Source organism: Canis aureus, chromosome X, assembly GCF_053574225.1.
Source record: "Canis aureus isolate CA01 chromosome X, VMU_Caureus_v.1.0, whole genome shotgun sequence".
NCBI classification, from domain to species: Eukaryota; Metazoa; Chordata; class Mammalia; order Carnivora; family Canidae; genus Canis; species Canis aureus.
In genome coordinates, this window is record NC_135649.1 from 601771 (window position 1) to 624092 (window position 22322).

General features: G+C 46.3%; 1 protein-coding gene across 1 annotated transcript; it reads left to right on the top strand.

Annotated features, from left to right (window-relative positions):
• The first annotated feature begins 15053 nt into the window (after positions 1 to 15053).
• RAB39B (RAB39B, member RAS oncogene family) lies at positions 15054 to 21177 on the top strand. Its single transcript, XM_077889941.1, has 2 exons — positions 15054 to 15309; positions 18219 to 21177. The coding sequence occupies exons 1-2, from the start codon at positions 15095 to 15097 to the stop codon at positions 18643 to 18645; spliced, it is 642 nt and encodes a 213-aa protein (XP_077746067.1). The 5' UTR covers positions 15054 to 15094; the 3' UTR covers positions 18646 to 21177.
• Positions 21178 to 22322: the final 1145 nt, after the last annotated feature.

Here is a 22322-nt window from a genome sequence, read left to right on the forward strand (position 1 = left end):
TCAACAAAACTAAAAGGCAGCCTTCAGAATGGGAAAAGATATTTGCAAACATCAGATAAAAGGTTAGTGTACAAAAAATATAAAGAAATGATACAGGACACCTGAGTGGCTCAGTGACTGAGTGTCTGCCTTTGGCTCAGGTCGTGATCCCGGTGTCCTGGGATCCAGTCCACATCTGGCTCTCCACAGGAAGCCTGCTTGCCCCTCTGCCTGTGTCTCCGTGTCTCTCATGAATAAATAAATAAAATCTTTTTAAAAAAAGAACTGGGGATGCCTGGGTGGCTCAGCGGTTAGGCATCTGCCTTTGGCCCAGGGCGTGATCCTGGGGTCTCGGGATCGAGTCCCGCGTCGGGCTCCCTGCATGGAGCCTGCCTCCCTCTGCCTCTCTCGCTCTCTGTGTCTCTCGTGAATAAATAAGTTTAATTTTTCAAAAAAAGGATAAAAAAAAGAACTGATACAACTCAACACCCAAAAACACAAATAATCCAGTTAAGAAATGAGCAGAGGACTTGAATAGACATTTTTCCAAAGAAGCCATCCAGATGGCTGACACACACGTGAAAAGATGCTCCACATCACTCATCATCGGGGAAATACAAATCAAAACTACAATGAGATATCTCCTCACACATGTCAGAGTGGCTAAAGTGAAAAACAAGAAACGTGTTGGGGAGGATATGGGAAAAAAAAGGAACCCTCTTGCACTGTTGGCGAGAAAGCAAAGTGTTGTAGCCACTGTGGAAAACAGTATGAAGGGGCCTCAGAAAGTTGAAAATAGAGCTACCTAGAATCCAGCAATTGCACTACTGGGTATATACCCAAAGGATACAAAAATACAAATTCAAGGGGACACATGCACCCGATGTTTATAGCAGCATTGTCAACAATAGCCAAGTTATGGAAAAAGCCCCAATGTCTTCAACTGATAAATGGATAAAGAATATGTGCTGTACACACACACACACACACACACACACACAGAGTGCACAGGAATATTACTCAGCCATGATAAAAAAAAATAAGATATTGCCATTTGCAATGACATGGAGGCAGCTAGAGAGTATAATGCTAGGTGACATAAGTCAGAGAAAGACAAATACCATATGATTTCACTCATATGCAGAATTCAAGGAGCAAAACAAAAGATCAAAGGGTGAAAAAGAGGCAAACCAAGAAACAGACTCTTATTTATAGAGAGCACACTAATGGTTACCAGAGGGGAGGAGGGGGAGGGATGGGAGAAAGAGGTGATGAGGATGAAGGAGGGCACTAGTTGTGATGAACATCAGGTGATGTATGGAGGTGTTGAATCACTATATTAGACACCTGAAACTAACAGAACACTCTGTTAACTAGAATTAAAATGAAAACCTAAAACAAAGGCTTCTATTTATAAGAAAGAAGGTAAGTGTACACTACCCAGTGTCTGAGGATAGATTTTATTTTATACAAGTTACAACCTAAGACCACCTCCAAGGTCTGCTTTGTTATCAGCAAAGGTGAAAATGATACCTTGTGAGCTCAGTAAAGTAGGGGATGGTGCATAGTGTTTTTCTAAGTTAGGAAACTTTTTCTTTAATATTTTATTTATTTATTCATGAGAGACACACAGAGAGAGGCAGAGACACAGGCAGAGGGAGAAGCAGACTCCCTGAGGGGAGCCCGATGTGGGACTCGATCCCAGGATCCCAGGATCATGACCTGAGCAGAAGGCGGCGCTAAACCACTGAGCCACCTGGGCTGCCCAGGAAACCTCTTAAAAAGAGTAATTAGACTTTCAGGTTGACAAAGACAATGGTGGCCTCCTTGGTTTGTGTCTTCCAATGTTTCTTCCAAAATTAATGCAAATAAAAAAAAATTCTACATGGCACTAAAACTACATGGGAAGCATAACTGAAAGCAGAAAAATCCCCAAACATCAATACAACTCTAAGAAAATCCCCGGAAGTACTCTCTTACATTCATGCTGCATCACAAACTTCTGTAGTGAGGAAGGACAGGCTGATAAAAACTGTAGGAAATAAGACAGTCACGGGCCTAGGGTTAATCTAAAATCATCAAAAGAAACAGTAAGTCTAACTCAAGTATAAAAATATGTTTTAGGGGATCCCTGGGGGCTCAGCGGTTGAGCACCTGCCTTCAGCCCAGGGCGTGATCCTGGAAACCCGGGATCAAGTCCTGCGTCGGGCTCCCTGCATGGAGCCTGCTTCTCCCTCTGCCTGTGTCTCTGCCTGTCTCTCTCTCTCTGTGTGTGTGTGTTTCTCATGAATAAATAGATAAAATATTTTTTTAAATGTTTTAAAACATCCTGGGACGCCAGAACACAGAGTACAAGGAAGTAACTTATTAGTATGCACAATCTGAAGTGGCGCTCTTGGGATCCCTGGGTGGCGCAGTGGTTTGGCGCCTGCCTTTGGCCCAGGGCGTGGTCCTGGAGACCCGGGATCGAGTCCCACGTCGGGCTCCCGGTGCATGGAGCCTGCTTCTCCCTCTGCCTGTGTCTCTGCCTCTCTCTCTCTCTCTCTCTCTCTGTGTGTGCGTGACTATCATAAATAAATAAAAATTAAAAAAAAAAAATCTTAAAAAAAAAAATGAAGTGGCGCTCTTCAAAAGGCAGGGCTTCTAGGGAAGAACTACAAGACATATGAAAGAAGTGAAAAGTAACTTTTGGTAAATCTATAGAATTATTATCAAAAAAAAGTCAGAAAACAAGATTCAACACACCTCAACTGGTATCTCCTTATAGAAAACAACTGTGAAGCAGAAAAAAAAATCCTGTAAGACAACATCACAAACTGAATTAAATACATGCAGGCAAATATTTTGGGACATGAAAAACATTAGCTGGATTCAAACATTCAAAAAAATCAAGAAAAAAAAACGGAGAGAAATTAGATAAAACTAGGAAATAAATGGAAGAAAGAGACAAAATTATCTCAGAAGTGAAGACAAAGTGAAGAAGTGGGTGGCTCAGCGGTTTAGCACCGCCTTCGGCCCGGGGCATGATCCCGGAGACCCTGGATCGAGTCCCGCACCCGGGATCCCTGCATGGAGCCTGCTTCTCCCTCTGCCTGTCTCTGCCTCTCTCTCTCTCTCTCTCTCTCTCTCTCTCTCTTTCTCCTCTGTGTCTCTCACGAATAAATAAACAAAATCTTTCTTAAAAAAGTGAAGATAAATTAAAAGGTGGCAAAGGGAAAAGAGACTCAAGAAAGTTTAATAAGGTGCATTGAAAAAGTCAGAAAAATAACTGAGAGAAGGAAAATAAAGAAGAAAGTAAAAAGGATCAGAAAGAAATTGGTAAATTGAAAAAGAAGCAAAGGAATAGCAGTGTTTAATTAGAATTACTGAGGAAGAAAAACAAAACAATGTAACAGAGCTAATATTTAAAATATTTAAACCTATAATCCAAGAAAATTTTTCCAAAGTGAAAGGCTTTAGTCTACACATTGAAAGGTCCCACTGGTTTTCTGGGAAAAAAAAAAAAAACAAAATTATCAACTCCAAGACATATCCTAGTAAAATTATTAGGCATAAGAGATAAAGAAAATTTATCTTTACAGCCTCTAGGCAAAAAGATGAAACAATTCATAAAGGGGAATTAATTAATCTGAATCAGGCTTTCCAAAAACAACATATAAGGCAAGGCCCTGAAACAACATTTTCAAGAAATTCGAAGAAAAAAGTGTGAACCAAGGATTTCATATTCAGTGAAGCTAGTTTCAAATATCAAGGTCATAGAAAAAGAAAAAATTAAACCATAACTTGAAAAATTCTGTACCGTTGGGCCTACAAACAACTTTAAGAAGTATGAGTACAATAGTTACACGAACATTACTGTTGTGGGAAGCTACGTTATGGATAAAAGTATAATCATATAAAAATTAAGTTTCAAATAAGTGTAACTACAGCTCCTGGTCCCAGATGGTGATATAGGAATACCCTGAGGCCAGCTCTTCTGCAGAACACACCGAGTGACGTGCATTTATAGAGCGACTCCTCCTGAAGAACCGGGAGCTGACTAAAGAGCTTCCACACAACAGGAGACAGAGACCACATCGACAACAGCGGGAGAGGTAGAGACACAATCACAAAGGGAACCCCCACCCCGACTGTGGACTGCAGTGGGGAGAGATAGTACTGAGGGACCAGGAGCAGAGTTGTCTGCCCTGGGAAACTGAGGAAAAAAGGCCATGATTTAAAAGGGCAACTGGAACATAGAGGAACTAGCCCTAGAACTCCATCAAAAGGTGAGGGAGCTGTTCGAACTTTCTCTGGGTTGGAGGGGTCGGTGAGCTCCACAATTCGCATCCCCCTCTCCCTTGAAAGCACGGACCAGTGCACAGTCTGAACACCCTAACTGGCCTGCTGCCTTAGTGAGGTCCTAGGCCGCAGCCCACATTAGCCCCACCATCCCACAAAAGCGACCCCAGTATGGCCCACACCAGAACCCCCTGGGTCAGTACTCACGACAGGTCCAGCCATCTCATGAAGGCAACACAGACACAGAGCACCCTGGACCCTCCAGGCCTACACCACTTTGGTTCCAGATGACTTGGTAAGGGCACTCCTGGTGGACAGCATTCTGGGACCTTCCTAGTTCCACTAACCACCCCCTAGGCACTCCCTGCACAGAGCATCCAGGGAACACCCAGCTCATGCCTACCAGGGTGCCCCCGTGCTAAGCACCCTGAGACACCCTAGCTTGTATCCATTTCAGCTCTACCCATCCCACCATAGCAGCCCCCGCAGCCCCAGGCCACGCCACCCAGAGCTCTCGCTCGCCTTCCCAATTCCCCAAGCACACACAGCCTACACGGGGGAGCACCATACATAAGAGCGTCCTTTCAAATTTAGGAGAAGTACTGGTTCTGCCTAATTCATAGAAACAAATACAGAAAGTCGGGCAAAACCAGGAAACAGAGTAACACGTGGCAAATAAAAGAACAAGGCAAAACCTCAGAAAAAGAACTAAACGAGATGGCAGTAACAAATCTACCTTAAAAAGAGTTCAGAGTAATGAGGGAGACAGAACATGAGAGACTCCTAACTCTGGGAAATGAACAAGGAGCAGTGGAAAGGGAGGTGGGCGGGGGGTGGGGGTGACTGGGCGACAGGTACTGAGGGGGGCACTGGATGGGATGAGCACTGGTGTTATTCTGTATGTTGGCAAATTTAACGCCAATAAAAAATAAATTTATTATTTAAAAAAAGTAATGATCATAAGGATGCTCACCAGACGAAAGAGTGCATGACCTCACTGAGAATGTCAGCAAAGAACCAGAGAATATAAGAAAGAACGAATCGAAGTTGAAGAATACAGTAACTGGAATGGAAACTACTCTAGAGGTGATCAGCAGGATGTTACAAGATGCAGAAGAACGCGGTGTGATCTGGAAGACGGGGTGATCGCCCCCCAGCTGAACAGCAAAGAGAAAACAAAATTCTTAAAAATGACGATAACTTAAGGGATTTTATTTTTAGATTTTATTTATTTATTCATGAGAGACACAGAGAGAGAGAGAGAGACAGAGACCCAGGCAGAGGGAGAAGCAGGCTCCCTGCAGGGAGCCCGATGCGGGACTTGATCCCGGGACCCCGGAATCACGTCCTGAACCAAAAGCAGATGCTCAACCGCTGAGCCCCCCAGGGATCTGAAGGGGATCTTAACTTAGACAACATCAAGCAAGCAAACATTCACATTATAGGGGTCTAATCCTAACTAGCTGAAGCATAATAATCATACCAAACAAATCCCGAATGAGAAACACTCTACTAAATCCCCGAGCAGTATTCCTCAAAGGCCTCTCTCTATCTTGTCAAAAACCAAGAAACTTTGAGAAGCGGTCACAGCCCAGGGGAGGCTAAGGAGACATGTTGACAAAATGTAATGTAGTATCCTAGATGGACTACTGGAAAAGAAAAAGGGGAAATTAGGAAAAAATCAGGAAAAATAAGTGAAACTTGAATAAAGTGTGGATTTTAGTTATTAGGTATATACCAATGCCGTTTCCTTAGCTTTTATTCTAATTCCAGTATAGCTAACAGACGGTGTTATATTAATTTGGGCTTTACAATATAGTGGTTCACAAGTTCTAGACACTACTCAGTGCTTGCCAAGATACGTGGACTCTTAATCCCCTTCACCTGTTTCACACACTCCCCCGACCCACCTCCACGCTGGGGACCACCAGTCTGTTCTCTGCAGTTAAGAGTCTGGGTGTTTTTGTTTTGTTTTTTCTTTTCTTTCTTTTTTAAGATTTTATTTATTTATTCATTCATGAGAGACACAGAGAGGGAGAGGCAGAGACACGGGCAGAGGGAGAAGCAGGTTCCATGCAGGGAGCCCGATGCGGGACTTGATCCCAGGACCCCGGGGTCACGCCCTGGGCCGAAGGCGGCGCTAAACCGCTGAGCCACCCGGGCTGCCCTCTTGCCTGCCTTTCTTTCTTTCTTTCTTTCTTTCTTTCTTTCTTTCTTTCTTTCTTTCTTTCTTTCTTTCTTTCTTTCTTTCTTTCTTTCTTTCTTTCTTTCTTCTTTCTTTCTTTCTTTCTTTCTTTCTTTCTCTCTCTCTCTTTCTTTCTTTCTTTCCACTTTTTCTCTTTCATTCTCTTGTTTCTTATTCCACATATGAGTGAAATCATATATTTGTCTTCCTCTGACTCCCTTCACTTAGCATTATACCCTCTAGCTTTATCCGTGTCATTGTGAATGGCAAGACTGCACTCTTCTGATGGCTGAGTAATATTCCACTGTGTGTACATACCACATCTTCCTTATCCATTCATCTATCAAGAAACACTTGGGTTGTTTCCATATTTTGGCCTTTGTAAGTAGTGCTGCAATAAACATAGGGGTGCATGTATCTTTTCAAATTTGTGTCTTCATTTACTTAAAATGTTTTACTTATTTACTCATGAGAGACACAGAGAGAGGCAGAGATACAGGCAGAGGAAGAAGCAGGCTCCCTGCGGGGAGTTGATGCAGGACTCGATCCCAGGACCCCAGGATCAAGACCTGAGCCAAAGGCAGACGCTCAATGACTGAGCCACCCAGGTGCCCTGTGTTTTCATTTTCTTTGGGGAAATACCCAGTACTGGAATTACTGGATCTTATTGAACTTTGATTTTTATTTTTTTAAGAAACCTCCATCCTGCTTTTCACAGCAGCTATGTCACTTTACATTCCCATCAACATTTCACAAGGATTTCTTTTTCTCCACTTTCTTGCCAATACTTATTTCTTGTGTTTTTAACTTCAGACATTCTGACAGAGCCATCAAAGACCCCAAATAGCTAAAGCAACCTTGAAAAAGAAAAGAAAGGCTGGAGACATCACAATTCTGGACCTCAAGTTATTTTTTAAATTTTATTTATTTATCCATGAGAGACACAGAGAGAGGCAGAGACACAGGCAGAGGGAGAAGCAGGCCCCATGCAGGGAGCCCGATGTGGGACTCGATCCCGGGTCTCCAGGATCACGCCCAGGGCTGAAGGCGGCACTAAACCGCTGAGCCACCCGGGCTGACCTGGACTTCAAGTTGCATTACAAAGCTGAAGTGATCAAAACATTACAGCATTAGCACAAAAACAAACACATAGATCAATAGAACCTAATAGAAAACCCAGAAATGAACCCACAACTATATGGTCAATCTTCAAAAAAGCAGGAAAGAATGCCCAATGGGATAAAGGGAGTCTCTTCAATAAGTGGTGTTGGAAAAACTGGACAGGAACATGTAGAAGAAGGAAACTGGACCACTTATTAAATCATACACAAAAATAAATTAGAATGAATTAAAAGCCTAAATGTGAGACCTGAAACTGTCAAAAGCACTAAACTCTTTGACATTGGCCATAGCAACTTCTTTCTAGATGTTTCCTGAGGCAAGGAAAACAAAAGAAAAAAACGAACCGTTAGGATTTCATCAAGATAAAAAGCTTCTTAAGAATTTAAAAATAGGACTACCCTATGATCTAGCAATTGCACTGCTGGGGATTTACCCCAAAGATACAGATGCAATGAAACGCCAGGACACCTGCACCCCGATGTTCACAGCAGCAATGTCCACAATAGCCACACTGTGGAAGGAGCCTCGGTGTCCATCGAAAGATGATGGGTAAAGAAGATGTGGTCTATGTATACACTGGAATATTCCTCAGCCATTAGAAACTACAAATACCCACCATTTGAAGCAAATGCTTCAACGCGGATGGAACTGGAGGGTATTATGCTGAGTGAAGTAAGTCAATCGGAGAAGGACAAACATTATATGGTCTCATTCATTTGGGGAATATAAAAATTAGTGAAAGGGAATAAAGGGGAAAGGAGAAAAAATGAGTGGGAAATATCAGAGAGGGAGACAGAACATGAGAGACTCCTAACTCTGGGAAACGAACTACAGGTGGTGGAAGGGGAGGAGGGCAGGGGGTGGGGGTGACTGGGTGGTGGAAGGGGAGGAAGGCGGGGGGTGGGGGTGACTGGGTGATGGGCACTGAGGGGGGCACTTGACGGGATGAGCACTGAGTGTTGTTCTATATGTTGGCAAATTGAATTTAAATATAATTAATTAAATTAAAAATTTAAAGTTAAATAAAAAAATTAAAAAGCACAGCACAGGAAAATAATCAACGAAACTAAAAGGCAGCCCTCAGAATGGGAAAAAATATTTGCAAATGACATAGCTGACAAAGGGTTAGTATCAAAAATATATAAAAAACATAAAGCTCAACACCCAGAAAACAAATAATCCAGTTTAAAAATGGGCAGAAAGCAATGAACAGACATGAGGAATAGAGGAATAAAAATCCCATAAGATATATAGAAAAGGAAAAATTAGATTAAATGACATACATAAATCCCAGTATATTAATGATCACAATAAGAAAATCTAATTAAAAAAGCAAAGATTCAGCTCCAGCAGGTTGGGGAATATAAATAATAGTGAAAGGGAAAATAAGGGAAGGGAGAAGAAATGTGTGGGAAATATCAGAAAGGGAGACAGAACATAAAGACTGCTAACTCTGGGAAACGAACTAGGGGTGGTAGAAGGGGAGGAGGGCGGGGGGTGGGAGTGAATGGGTGACGGGCACTGGGTGTTATTCTGTATGTTAGTAAATTGAACACCAATAAAAAAAAAAAAAAAAGCAAAGATTTTGAGAGTGGATTTTCAAAACTGATACAAGTATATATACAGTAGAAATGTTTAATTTCCCACAATGCAAATTGATTGAATGTAAAAAAATATGGCAAAAGGGACACCTGGGTGGCTCAGTGGGTGAGCATCTGCCTTCAGCCCAGGGTGTGATCCCGGAGTCCTAGGATCAAGTCCCACATCGGGTTCCCTGCAGGGAACCCGCTTCTCCCTCTGCCTGTGTCTCTGCCTCTGTGTGTGTGTGTGTTTCTCCCATGAAAAAACACATAAATCTTTAAAAAATATATGTGGCAAAATAAATAAATAGATAAGTAAATAAATAAAATAAAAAATATATGGCAAAAGATATATTATGCAAATAGCAACTACAAAAAAGTTGAAGTGCTTATGCTAGTATCACACAAAATAGACTTCCAAACAGCAAAAAAAGAAGGTTACTGGAGATAAACAGGAATATTTCCTATTGATAAAAGTGTCAATCCACTATGAAGTTTATTTCAACAATAATAGTTGAAGACTTTGGGGTCCCTGTGTGGCTCAGCGGTTTAGCGCCACCTTAGGCCCAGGCTGTGACCCCGGGGTCCCGGGATCGAGTCCCGCATAGGGCTCCCTGCATGGAGCCTGCTTCTCCCTCTGCCCGTGTCTCTGCCTCTCTCTGTGTGTGTGTGTGTGTGTGTGTGTGTGTGTGTGTGTGTCTGTCTGTCTCTCATGAATAAATAAATAAAATCTTTATAAAAATAGTTGAAGACTTTACACCTCACCTCCGATAGTGGCTAGGACAACTCTATAGAAGATCAAGAAGAAAATAGAAGGCTTGTACAACACTAAAAACCAACTAGACCAAAATAAAAAAAAAAACAACTAGACCTAAGACACATATATAGAACACGACACCCAAAAACAGAATATACATTTTTTCAAGTGCACATGGAGTATTGTCCAGAATAAGCCCGTATGGTAAGCCATAAAATGACTTCAAGAAATTTAAGAGGATACAAACCATATAAAGTACATTCTAAGACCACATGGAATACAATTCAAAATCAAGAGCAAGAAAAAATGTGGGAAACACACAAATACATAGAAATTAAACCAAACACTCCCAAATAACAAATGGCTCAAAAAAGAATTCAAAATAGAAATCAGAATACAATTTGAGATTAATGAAAACAAAGACACAGGATACCAAAATTTATGAGATGGAGATAAAGCAGTGCTGAGGGGGAAGTTTATAGCTGTACATGACTGTTTAAAAAAACGAAGATCTCCTTACACCTTAAGAAACTAGAAGAAAGATAAGAAAACTAAAAGTAAATCAAGGTGAAAGGGGCAGCCCCGGGGGCTCAGCGGTTTAGCGCCACCTTCAGTCCGGGGTGTGATCCTGGAGGCCCAGGATGGAGTCCCACGTCGTGCTCCCGGCGTGGAGCCTGCTTCTCCCTCTGCCTGGGTCTCTGCCTCTCTCTCCTCTCTGTGTCTATCATGAATAAATAAATAAAATCTTTAAAAGAGAAAAAAAAAGAAAAATAAATAAAGGTGAAGGAAGGAAATACTAAATTTCTACCAGAGATAAATGAAGTGGAAAGTAAATTAAAAATAGAATCAACAAAAATTGTTGGTTCTTTGAAAAGATCAACAAAATCGACAAACTTTTAGCTAGATTGACCAAGAAAAAAAGAGAGAGGGAAGACTCAGATTACTAGAATCAGAAATGAAAGAGGGGATATTACTACTGACCTTACAAAATTTAAAAGGATCATAAAAGAATGCTATGAACAGGGATCCCTGGGTGGCGCAGCGGTTTGGCGCCTGCCTTTGGCCCAGGGCACGATCCTGGAGACCGGGGATCGAATCCCACGTCGGGATTCCAGTGCATGGAGTCTGCTTCTCCCTCTGCCTGTGTCTCTGCCTCTCTCTCTCTCTCTCTCTCTGTTACTATCATAAATAAATAAAAATAAAAAAAAGAATGCTATGAACAAGTGTATGCCAACAAATTGGATAACTTCGATGAAATGGAAAAATTCATACCAACATACAAAGTGCTGAAGCTGACTCAAGAAACAGCAGCTAGAGCGGAGGGCCATTGGGGGTGAGATACTTATAGGGGCTTCAGACTCCTGCCTCTGGCCTTTTAACACCAGTGGCCAGCTGGCCGACCAGCCACCCCCGTGGCTTTGTGGTGACCATCGCTTCCTTTTAGAACTTGGGTGCCTGGGGATCCCTGGGTGGCTCGGCGGTTTAGCGACTGCCTTTGGCCCAGGGCGCGACCCTGGAGTCCCGGGATCAGTCTCGCGTCGGGCTCCCAGCTTGGAGCCTACTTCTCCCTCTGCCTGTGTCTGTGCCTTTCTCTCCTCTGTGTCTATCATGAATAAATAAATAAAATCTAAAAAAAAAAAGAACTTGGGTGCCTTGAGGTGGGGAGAAAGTAAGCATCTGAGCACGCTAGACAGGGTGAGTATATGTACCCCCACTTCCGTGCCTGTGAGCTCTGTGATGTAACCTGAGAGGAGAGTGGGGTGAGGCCTAGGTCACTAGCCAGCGGGTCTTGAGAAGGAGTTGCAGGGGGAGGATGCAGCTGTGGGGGTTGCACCGACACAAGACATGTGACATTGCTGGTGCAAGTTGAGATGTGCTTGCTGCAGGTGTCTCTAATAAACACCAAATTTCTGACACGTAGAACAAAAATTACTAACATTTCATTCATAATCTTATATTGGTCGTAAATGAATGATTATAAAATCGATGATAGTTTTTGGATATATTTGGTTAAATAAAATACATTTAAAATTTTTTAAAGAGGGCAGCGCTGGTGGTTCAGTGGTTTAGTGCTGCCTTCAGCCCAGGGCGTGATCCTGGAGACCCGGGATCGAGTCCCACGTCCGGCTCCCTGCATGGAGCCTGCTTCTCTCCTCTGTCTCTCATTAATAATAAATAAATAAAATCCAAAAAAAAAGGAAATATTTAAAAAGACCTAAATTATGGAAAGATATTGCATGTTCAAGCATTAGAAGACTTAATTAATCTTAGCTTTATTAAGATGAATATACCTCAAATAGATCTGTGAATTTAATATAAATTTTTTTTAAAGATTTTATTTATTTATTCATGATAGTCACACAGAGAGAGAGAGAGAGGCAGAGACATAGGCAGAGGGAGAAGCAGGCTCCATGCAGGGAGCCCGATGTGGGATTCGATCCCGGGTCTCCAGGATCGCGCCCTGGGCCAAAGGCAGGCGCCAAACCGCTGCGCCACCCAGGGATCCCAGATCTGTGAATTTAATATAATCTCAATATCCCAGCTACCTGATCTGCAAAAATAGACAAGCTAATCTTAAAACTCATATGGAATTAAAAGAGTCACCCCCCCCAAAAAAAAAGAGGCCCCAAATAACCGAAAGAATCTTGGAAAAGAACACAGGAGGAGGACTCACACTTCTGATTTCAAAACTTACTACAAAGCCACAACAACCAAGACCACGTGTTACTGGCATAAGAGTAGACATACAACGCTACAGAATAAAATTGAGAGTCCAGAAAGAAACGCGTAGAGTCAACTGATTTTCAACAAGGGTGCCAAAATCCTTCAACGGGGAAAGAATCACCTCTCCCAACAAACAGTGCTTGGACAATTACATATCCATACGCGAGAGAAGGAAGTTGACCCCTATCTCACAGCATATGCAGAAATCAACTCGAAATAGGGCATTGAGGTAAATGGATGTTAAAACTCCAAAAATCTTAGAAAAAAACACAGGAGTAAATCTTCATTACCTTGGATTTGGCAAAGGACTCTCAGACGTGACACCAGAAGCATGAGCAACAAAAGGGGGGGAAAGACGACTTGTATTTCACCAAAATGTAAGATTTTGTGCTTCAAAGGACGCTCTCAAGAAATTGCAAAAAGTGTAAAGAAAATGGGAGAGATATGTACAAATAACGTATCCGATAAAGGACTTGTACTTAGCACATATAAACAACTCTTACGACTCAATAATAAAAAGACAACCCAGTTTAAAAATGAGGAAAGGATGTGAGTCTACATCTCTTCAAGGAAGGTGCACAAATGGCCAGTAAGGGTGTTAAAATATGCACATTGCCACTAGTCCTCAGGGAAAAGCAAATCAAAACCACAATGAACCAAAAAAAAAAAAAAAACCCAGAAAAAAACAAAAAACAAAAAACCACACTCACATGCACCACGGTGTCTAGAATCAAAAAGTCAGAAAACCACAAGTGCTGGGGAAGTTGTGGAGAAATCAGAAGTGTCAAACATTGCAGCCAGTGTAGAAAACAGTGCGGCAGGTCGTCAAAGCATTCTTCGTACAGTCACTATTGAACTCAGGATTTCCACCCCTGGGTGCAAAGACAAAAGAGTTCAAAAAGTGTGCTCAAAGCAACATTCGTACACACATGTCCATAGCAGCATTATTTATAATAGGCAAAGGTGGAAAGAACCCAAAAGTCCATCGATAGATCAACGGGTAAACATTATAGGACATCCGCACAGTGGAACACTACTCAGCCATAAAAAGGAGTGTACGTGCACGTCTAAAACATCATGGTAAGTGAAAGAAGCTAGTTATAAAGGTCCGCATATTGTAGGATTCCCTTTAAGTGATATGTCCAGAATATAAAAGTTCACATATTCCATGATCCCCTTTAGGTGAAAAGTCCAGAACATTAAAAAGTCCACATAGTGGATGATTCCCTTTAAGTGAAATGTGCACAATAAGGAAGTCTGTAGACATAGCAAGTGCGTTAGCGGGTGCCTAGGACTAGGAGGGAAGGATGATAGAGGGGTGATGGGCTAAACATCACCCCCAAACAGCTGTTTTGGGGGTGATGAAATCATCTTCAAACTGACTGTAGTGATGGTCGCACAACTGTCAGTCACTCTACTAACAGCCCCTGAGCCTACTCTCCAGGGAGCCAAGAGCGCGCTGTGCGGGTCAAACATCAATCAACCCGGTTTTTAATGGCGCGGGCAGGCCGGGGCGTTGCATCTTTAGAAACAGAACAAAGGGTTTGGACGGGCCCTTGGCCTAAGACGCCAGCACGCAAGTGGGCACTGCACGGCACTGGCACCGAGCTGGTCAGGGAAATGCGACAGCAAGCGACGGGGACCTTTTCATCTCCATCGGATTGGCCAGAATTCCGACAGGATGGGGGACGGTGCTCGGGGGAAAAAAAAAAAAAAGAAGAAGGAAAAAGAAAAAGTGAAGCACTGGGCATTCCCCGCAGTGCTAGGGCGACGTGGAGCGGCTGAGCGTCCGCACAGAGCGCGCGCACGCATCGCACGGGGGAGCCTCGTCGCGTTGGCCTCCGCGGTCCCTGCGGACCGTGCGCCCAGGGCGTCCGCAGCGCCAGCCGCAGGGACCGCGCGTCGGCCAGGGCCGGTGCCAGCGACTCCTTCTCCAGCGCGCGGGACCCAGGGCTGTGGCCGGGGCCGCGGCGGAGCGTCCCGGGTCCGTGCACTCGCCTGGCAGCGCGCCCGCAGGGCCGCGTCCCGCGCCGGGAGCATCCTCGGGGTCACGGGAGGGCCGGGCGCCTTGCTGCGCGCCCCGTCGCCCGCCTTGGCCGCTTTCGCCCTTCGGCGCCGGGTGAGCCGGGGACGCGGCGGGGCGGGGCGGGGCGGGCGACGAGGCGCGGTTTCTGCGTGCGCCGCTCTTCCAGGTAGTGCGGCGGCCCGGGGCGTCGCGTCTACGCGCGGGATTACAGTAACGCGGAGTCGGTGATGAGTCAGAGCGCGGTGCTGATGCTGCTGCCATTTCATCACCTCGGCGAGCGCGGCGCCGGTCCCCGCGCTGTCGCCGCGCCTGGGCCTACGGCGCCTCGGGCTCCGGGGCCAGCGATGCGCCCGCGGCCGACCTAGACCGCCCCGGGCCGCGCCCCCGCCCCGCCGCGCCCCCGCCCCGGCCCCGGCCCCGGCCCCGGCCCCGGCCCCGCCATGGAGGCCATCTGGCTGTACCAGTTCCGCCTCATTGTCATCGGGGACTCCACGGTGGGCAAGTCCTGCCTCATCCGCCGCTTCACCGAGGGCCGCTTCGCCCAGGTCTCGGACCCCACGGTGGGGGTGGATTTCTTCTCCCGGCTGGTGGAGATCGAGCCGGGGAAACGCATCAAGCTGCAGATCTGGGACACGGCGGGTCAGGAGAGGTTCAGGTGGGAGCGCACCGGGGCCGCGAGCGGCGGGAGGGTCTGCGGGGAAGGCGCAGTCCCGGGGGACGGACGGCCCGGCCGCGGCGGCGGGGACGGCCCCGGCGCTCCGGGGACGCCGGCCCGGCCCCGCTGCCGCTGCCGCTGCCCCGAGTGCAGGCCCCGCAGGGAAGGCGGGTCGGGGACCCGCGGGCTTGCACCACGCTCCCTGCGGGCTGCGCCCGGGCGCCCGGCGAAGCGGCGGGGACCGAGCGCTGCATCAAGCCGGCCCCGTTCTGCATTACTTTGCCAAGATGTTTCCAGGTCATCCCAACATCACTGACAGCTCGAGACACACGACAGGCACACACAGCTCCTGACACACACAGAGGCCCGCACGGGGCCACGCACAATCAGGTGCAGGAGGTCCCGCGGACGGTGCCCCCGGCGAGCGCACACGCACTCATCCCGCACCGCAGGCACGCGCCGGGCTGGTTTCTGGGGAAACCGCCCGAGACACACTAGAGGATGCCTCGTAAACAAAACACACACAGGCCCTCCCCTCGCGGCACCTCCGCGCTGGCTCAGTGGCAGGAATGACAGAGCCGGCAGCCACCCTCCAGAGAGCCGTGCTGGTGGCCGTAGCAGGATGCCCAGTCCCTACTGCAACGCTCCGCGGGTAACGAGTAATCGAGGAACAGGTGTACTTTGCTGCCACAACCCTTTGTTGTTCCTGGGCAGTGGGCATCGTGGGTGACCATAGGCCTGAACACACACCAGGCGACCCGGGGACAGGAGGCCTGAGGAGTAGGACTGCCCAAGCAGAGCCGGGAAAAGCCCAGGGGCAAGGGACAGAGAGCAGGGTACACAGGGAACTTTCACAGAACAACTGGAGCCGAAGTCCCGTAAAGCAGCAGGGACTAGATCAAAAGGACTCAATGGCCCTGTTGGTGTTCAGATCTATTTATGGTTATTTATTCATTTCTCTACTGAACACTGAGCACAGGGAGCACTGGCCAGGGCGCTGAAGAACAGCACAGGGGACAGCTGACCACGAACTGGTGCCCCCCCCTCCCCCCCGCGCCCCTGAACTCCCACAAAGCACCCGGTGGCAAAGATCCCTGCACAGGGTCACTTGGCATTCGTGGCTGCATTTCTCATGTCAGAAGGGAAGAAAGGTGCCTTTTGTCTGTTTATCGGAATCTCTTCCTGTATGAACAGCCGTTCCCTGCCCATGGCTCAGTATTTATCGGGTGATCATGATTTGTGAGACTTCTTTGTGGATCACTATCCTTCTCTGCCATGTAGGTCACACAATATTTTCCTCGTTTCTCATTGATCTTTTAACCTCAAGAAAATATTTTGATTAACGGAAGGATTTGATTTTCCTGCAGCCTCGTGCTGTGTCTGTAAAGGCCTTTGTCACTTTCCACACACTCACAGACCATTAGTAGCATAACGTCTTGTAGAGTTTGGACGGGGCCCCTGTACAGCTTGCTCACTGACTCCCTGAACCAAGTTGTTCACGAATCAAAACATCTGTTCACACTGAATTTTCTGATGACACCCGCCCGTCTCCGGGAGCCTGGAAACATCAGAGAATCAGAAATGCTTTCAGTCTCCGGGGCTCCTATGCCTGGCTCCGGAGACTTGGACTCATTCGTGACGTGCGTTCTTACCATCATGTAGCTTGGGCTTTAATTCCCTGGACAGTGTTTGTTCTCTTGTCACTGGGCCATTTGTCCTAAGCCTTAAGCGATTGAGTCCCCCATTGTTTATCTTTCTCATCCAAGGAGATGGAAAACCTAAAAATAGACATAGGTCAAAAAGCACAGCAGTCTAAAGCGGGTGATTGTAGAGGCAAGTGGTTCGACACCCTCTAGTAAGCCCTAATCTGCTCTACGCAAAGTACCGTCACGTGTCTATGCTCAAGTCAAGAAGCTAAAACATTGGAGGATGTTCGCCCTTTTAGGGTACAGCGTAGGCTTTAGAACGTAGACCTTTAGGCTTTAGAGATACTCTAAGTGCACCGCCTTAAGTAAGTCATATCATTTTCAGGGGGAATTTTTGCTGTTTCGGCACTTTTCCCCAGTGGTAGCTCCTGAGTCAGCCTCTCTGAGACGTGTCAGGAAGCAGGGCTGACAGGCACTGTGCTCCACACCTTTGCAGACCATTCGCGATGTTCCTATTTCCACATGGCCTAGAAAATAAAAAATGGAATGTGTTTCTCCTCAGAGAAGACTGATAAACGGGAACCTATGCCTATATATCCTCATGAACATTTTCTGTCAACTAGCATGAATTTATTCATTCTGAGCCTTGTTTAAAGATTTTATTGATTGGGTCATGAGAGACACACACACACAGAGAGAGAGAGAGAGAGAGAGAGAGGCAGAGACACAGGCAGAGGGAGGAGCAGGCTCCCTGCGGGGAGCCCGATGCGGGACTCGATCCCGGGACCCCCGGGTCACGGCTTGGGCCAAAGGCAGACACCCAACTGCTGAGCCCCCCAGGCGCCCCCATTTCTAATCTTTTAGATTCTGGGTCAACTACTAGAATCTGTCATGAGCTCCCCAGGTCAGAGAACACTCTGACATTCATCCTTTCGTTTTTCTTCGTAACGCCCTGGGCCTTCGGCACCCCGTTTTGCCAGGGTGGGAGACTGAGCTGTGCTTCTACCTGAATTGGGTGAAAATTGCCTGTAAGGCCATGAGCAGTCATTTCTAGAAGATACCATGTCAGAGTCTGCCCCTTTGAAATTTCATGGATGATCACTCTTAGAGGAGGACACTTGCATTCCATTGTCTAGAAAACAGCAGCGCATGTTTCCTCGAGGACCGTGTCCCTGAGCGGACACACTCGAACACACTATGTGAGTAGAATGCAGTGCGGCGCTTTGGCCATGGCCTTGACTGTACCTCTCTCTTGTGTTGTAGATCCATCACTCGCGCCTACTACAGGAACTCAGTAGGTGGCCTTCTCTTATTTGACATTACCAACCGCAGGTCCTTCCAGAATGTCCATGAGTGGTTAGAAGAGACCAAAGTACACGTTCAGCCCTACCAAATTGTGTTTGTTCTGGTGGGTCACAAGTGTGACCTGGATACTCAGAGGCAAGTGACTCGCCACGAGGCAGAGAAACTGGCGGCTGCGTACGGCATGAAGTACATTGAAACGTCAGCCCGAGATGCCATTAACGTGGAGAAGGCCTTCACAGACCTGACGAGAGACATATATGAGCTGGTTAAAAGGGGGGATATCACGATCCAGGAGGGCTGGGAAGGGGTGAAGAGTGGATTTGTGCCGAATGTGGTTCACTCTTCAGAAGAGGTCGTCAAATCAGAAAGGAGATGTCTGTGCTAGTCAGTCGTTTTATTTCCAAACCACGCTCTCCCACCTGAACTCACAAGTGATCGAAAGGAAAAGAATCCCTGCGTGACTGAGTGGACTCAACCTCCATTTTACATCCCCAGTGAGCCTCCTTCTCGAGGCGTCTATGCCAGGCCGTGGGGGGGGGGGGCGTGGGAGCCCGACTGAGCGACGTGGGCCAGGCGCTGTTTGTGGCCCGGTCTGGGCCTTGGCTGCTCCGTGTGCCGTCCCTGCACCACGGGCCAAGGGGCTGAGGGTCGGGGAGCTAGGCTCCAGAGAAAGACCCCCATAGACAGGAAAACGATTCCTTGCTGTTTCAGCTCACTCGTAGGTCACACACGTAAAGAAATCTGTCAGGGGGGGAACAGTCTCACATTGGAAACGATTAGCAGCACTAAAAAGGAGTGTGAGATCGACTTCATCAGTGAGAGTGGCCTACACCAAGTGGGTGTGCTGGGTCTGGTCAAAAGGTACCGACCAGCCTCTACACAGCTCACCTGTAGAATGAGGGGCACGGACCAGCTATTTCCTAAGACCCTCTCAAGGCCTGTTGTTCTAGTAAGACTGGTGGGACTGTGAAAAGGGGGGGCACTGCGCATACCGTGTTCCCACGGCCCAGCAAACGCGCACCCTGGTGATGGAGTAACCAACCGTGTGCAAGGAACCGTCCCATGCAAATTAGCAGATAAGTAGAACAAAGAAACCTCGCGATCCATGCCCTACCCTCTGTCCCCCGCGACCATGCCTAGGGGTTCACCTGGCTGTCTTCAGGGGCCCGGCGGCAACGCACAGGTACAGGGACGGCCTGTGAAACGAGCCCCGGGGGCAAACGTTTGCTAATCGACCCTGCACTGAGCACCTGCCCAGCAAGAGGCGCTGTGGCCCTCGCACGTGCTCCACGGTCCCCTGAATTACTTACTGATCATCACAACAGGCCTGTGAGGTTTTCTTCCCCATTTTACAAGAGAGTAAACTAAGAAGCAGGAGACTCACTTGGCTAAGGGGAAGGTCTACCGACTGCTAGCCCGTGCCCCACGGCATCATCTTGTTCCTGCTGTCAGATGAATGAACTGTTACTCATTTGTTTACTTTGGAAGAGATATGACTGTAAATAAATGTTCTCTGCGTGTTAGGATATGTTTCCTTATTGCTCACGACTCAGCTATAATCCTAAGGGAACCCGGGGATGAAACAAAAGGTAAAGCCAATTCAGGTATTAATGACAAGAGGGCTTTAAACAAGTGAATGATTGCACAACTAAGAACATTAAAACTGTGTGGGCTACAAGTGTTCTTGTCACTGAAACACAGTGGACAGATCCTTGAAAGGAACCAAATACAGCAATGGGGGGTGGGATGGGGATAAGACACTCACCTCACAATGAGCTTAGCCACCTGTTTGCCATATACCTACACTGGGTCCTTGTCTACCCTAGAGAGTCAGCTCTTAATTCTCAGGTGAACAGACATCTAACTAACTACATCAGAAAATCGAGATGGTTGGCTTAAGGTTCCATTACGTTCTTGAAGAGAGATCGTGCTTTAAATTATTCTCTGGATTGTAGCCAGTCGAGCTAGGCAAAAGCCATACTTTTCCCAGTGAGAAAACAATTCTGAGTAGTCAGGTGTCGCGTATCCATTGTGATAGGAAAGCCTGGCGATGGTAAATTGCTGTGACATATAATATTGAACTTCAGTATGAATGTGACTGAATCTGAACAAAGTTTGAGAACTTAACTTCCGCCAGAATGAAGCAGCCAAATAATGAAAACTACGGAAACAACCGCCTCGGACGAACCTGCAGCATCAACTACAAGTGAATCAATCATCACCTCAACATTCATTTCACATGACCTGGCTTGGGTGGAGTCATTAAGTTGCCAGCTTTGTGGTTTTAGAAGGCAAATAAAAGATGGTCAGTGGGAGTGATGCAAAGTTTCATCGACTACTATAGTGAATTATATCAAGAAGATTCTGGAAGCAAGATTTCCCAGTGCATAAGTGAGTTGAGTGGATCCTGTCAGTTCCAAAAGAGTAGAGAAACAAAACTTCTTTATGGTTTTCTTGTCTCAAATACACTCTATGTATACTGTTCCCATTCCTTGCATTGTTTTAGGCAGGTTTAAAAATACTCAGCATAGGACCCAGCAAAGGTGGCTGAGCTTAATTGCTTACACAAGTTCTAGAAATCTTAAAAATCATTTTAGTAGAATTCAGTGCTGTTGTCACTGCAATAAGTGGGTTTTAGAAAATACGTGTGAAAAAATCAGGTGTTAATACAATACTAAGGATAAAGCTTTAGAAGCTATTTTACTACATAGGTAAAAGAAAAGATCAACTAACTTGTAACAAAGACCACAACTGCATGTTGGATTAGATTGTCTCCTATTCCAGAATAAAATGTACTGTAAACTTTCCCTCACTTTGTTGTGCATTGTAATGAAATGTGGAAAAAAATGTTTTCTTTAGCTGTATGTGAATGAGAATTTGCTTGTATTTAGTAAAATGGTTGATTACGTGACTGTGAGATTTCAAGTGTGTGTTGTAGCTATTTCCAGTACAAAGGCTATCGGTTAGGTCTGACGCACAGCATGCAAACATCTCAAAGCCAGAACAGGAATATGATTTTTAGAAAGTCATATAATCATCATGTTGAAAGTCACAGAGGCCTCGCCACTGCCTGAGAATCCCATGCCACCTTTGGCAAAGTTGGTTCTAGCAAGCCTCAAGTCGAATGACTGCCAGGTTTAGTCAAGGATCTTAATTCTGACCCCAGGGAGCAGATCCCAACTACTGTCATCCATCCCTGGAAAGTCTTCTGTTCCCCAGGCTCGGTCGCCTCGGCTCTTTCGGGTCCCACTCTATGGCAAAAATGCTGTTTGTGTCAGGGTCCCCTGCGGTGTGGGACACAGATCAGAACACAATAGTTCACAACAGTGCATGGAGTTCATGGTACACATTCGGGGGAGGGGGAAAGAGGGAAAGATGTTTGATTCCGAGTCTGGGCAGAGGAAGGCTGGACGCCGCACAGCTTTATCATTTTTATAGTCATGAGTGAAGGAGGGAGGAAGGGACAAAGGTAGAAAGGGAAAGCCACCCACGCGACGACATTCAATATAGTTTATCATTCCATTCACCTTAAAACCTCCAGGGACGGGTCATCTTTTCTTCAGTGAATTTCTTTGGCGACTTGATTCAGTCCCGTGGCTGCAAATACCACACATCAGCCAATGAGTCCTGGATTTATATGTCCAGCTTGCCCCTTTGCCATGGACTGCCGACCTTCATAACCAACGGCCTACCCAACATTCCCACTCGAATGTCTAATAGGTGTCAGAAATTTAAAATGCCCCCGAACTAGCTAATTCCCGACCCCCTACCCCCAAATTTGTTCTTACCATGACCTTTCCTTCTTCAGTAAATGGCAACTTCCTCCTTCTGTGTACTTTTGACAAAAACCTCGGAGTCATCCTTGACTGCTCTCCTTCATAGTCCATGTTTGATGTATCTGGTTATGCTGGCTCTACCTTCAAAGTAACCCGAATCCGGCTCTTAGGTGAGATGTTGAAATGTTCTTCCAACACACCAAGCACATTCACACCTCAGGGCCTTTGTACTTGCTCTTTACTGTCTCTGGAATTCTCTTTCCTGAGACAAGTGGCTGGATTTCTC

Excerpts from the sequence above, each read along its gene's own strand:
- RAB39B (XM_077889941.1), top strand. The coding sequence starts at position 15,095 with ATGGAGGCCATCTGGCTGTACCAGTTCCGCCTCATTGTCATCGGGGAC. Across the intron at positions 15,310-18,218 it reads GCGGGTCAGGAGAGGTTCAG|ATCCATCACTCGCGCCTACT; the intron begins GTGGGAGCGCAC and ends CTTGTGTTGTAG.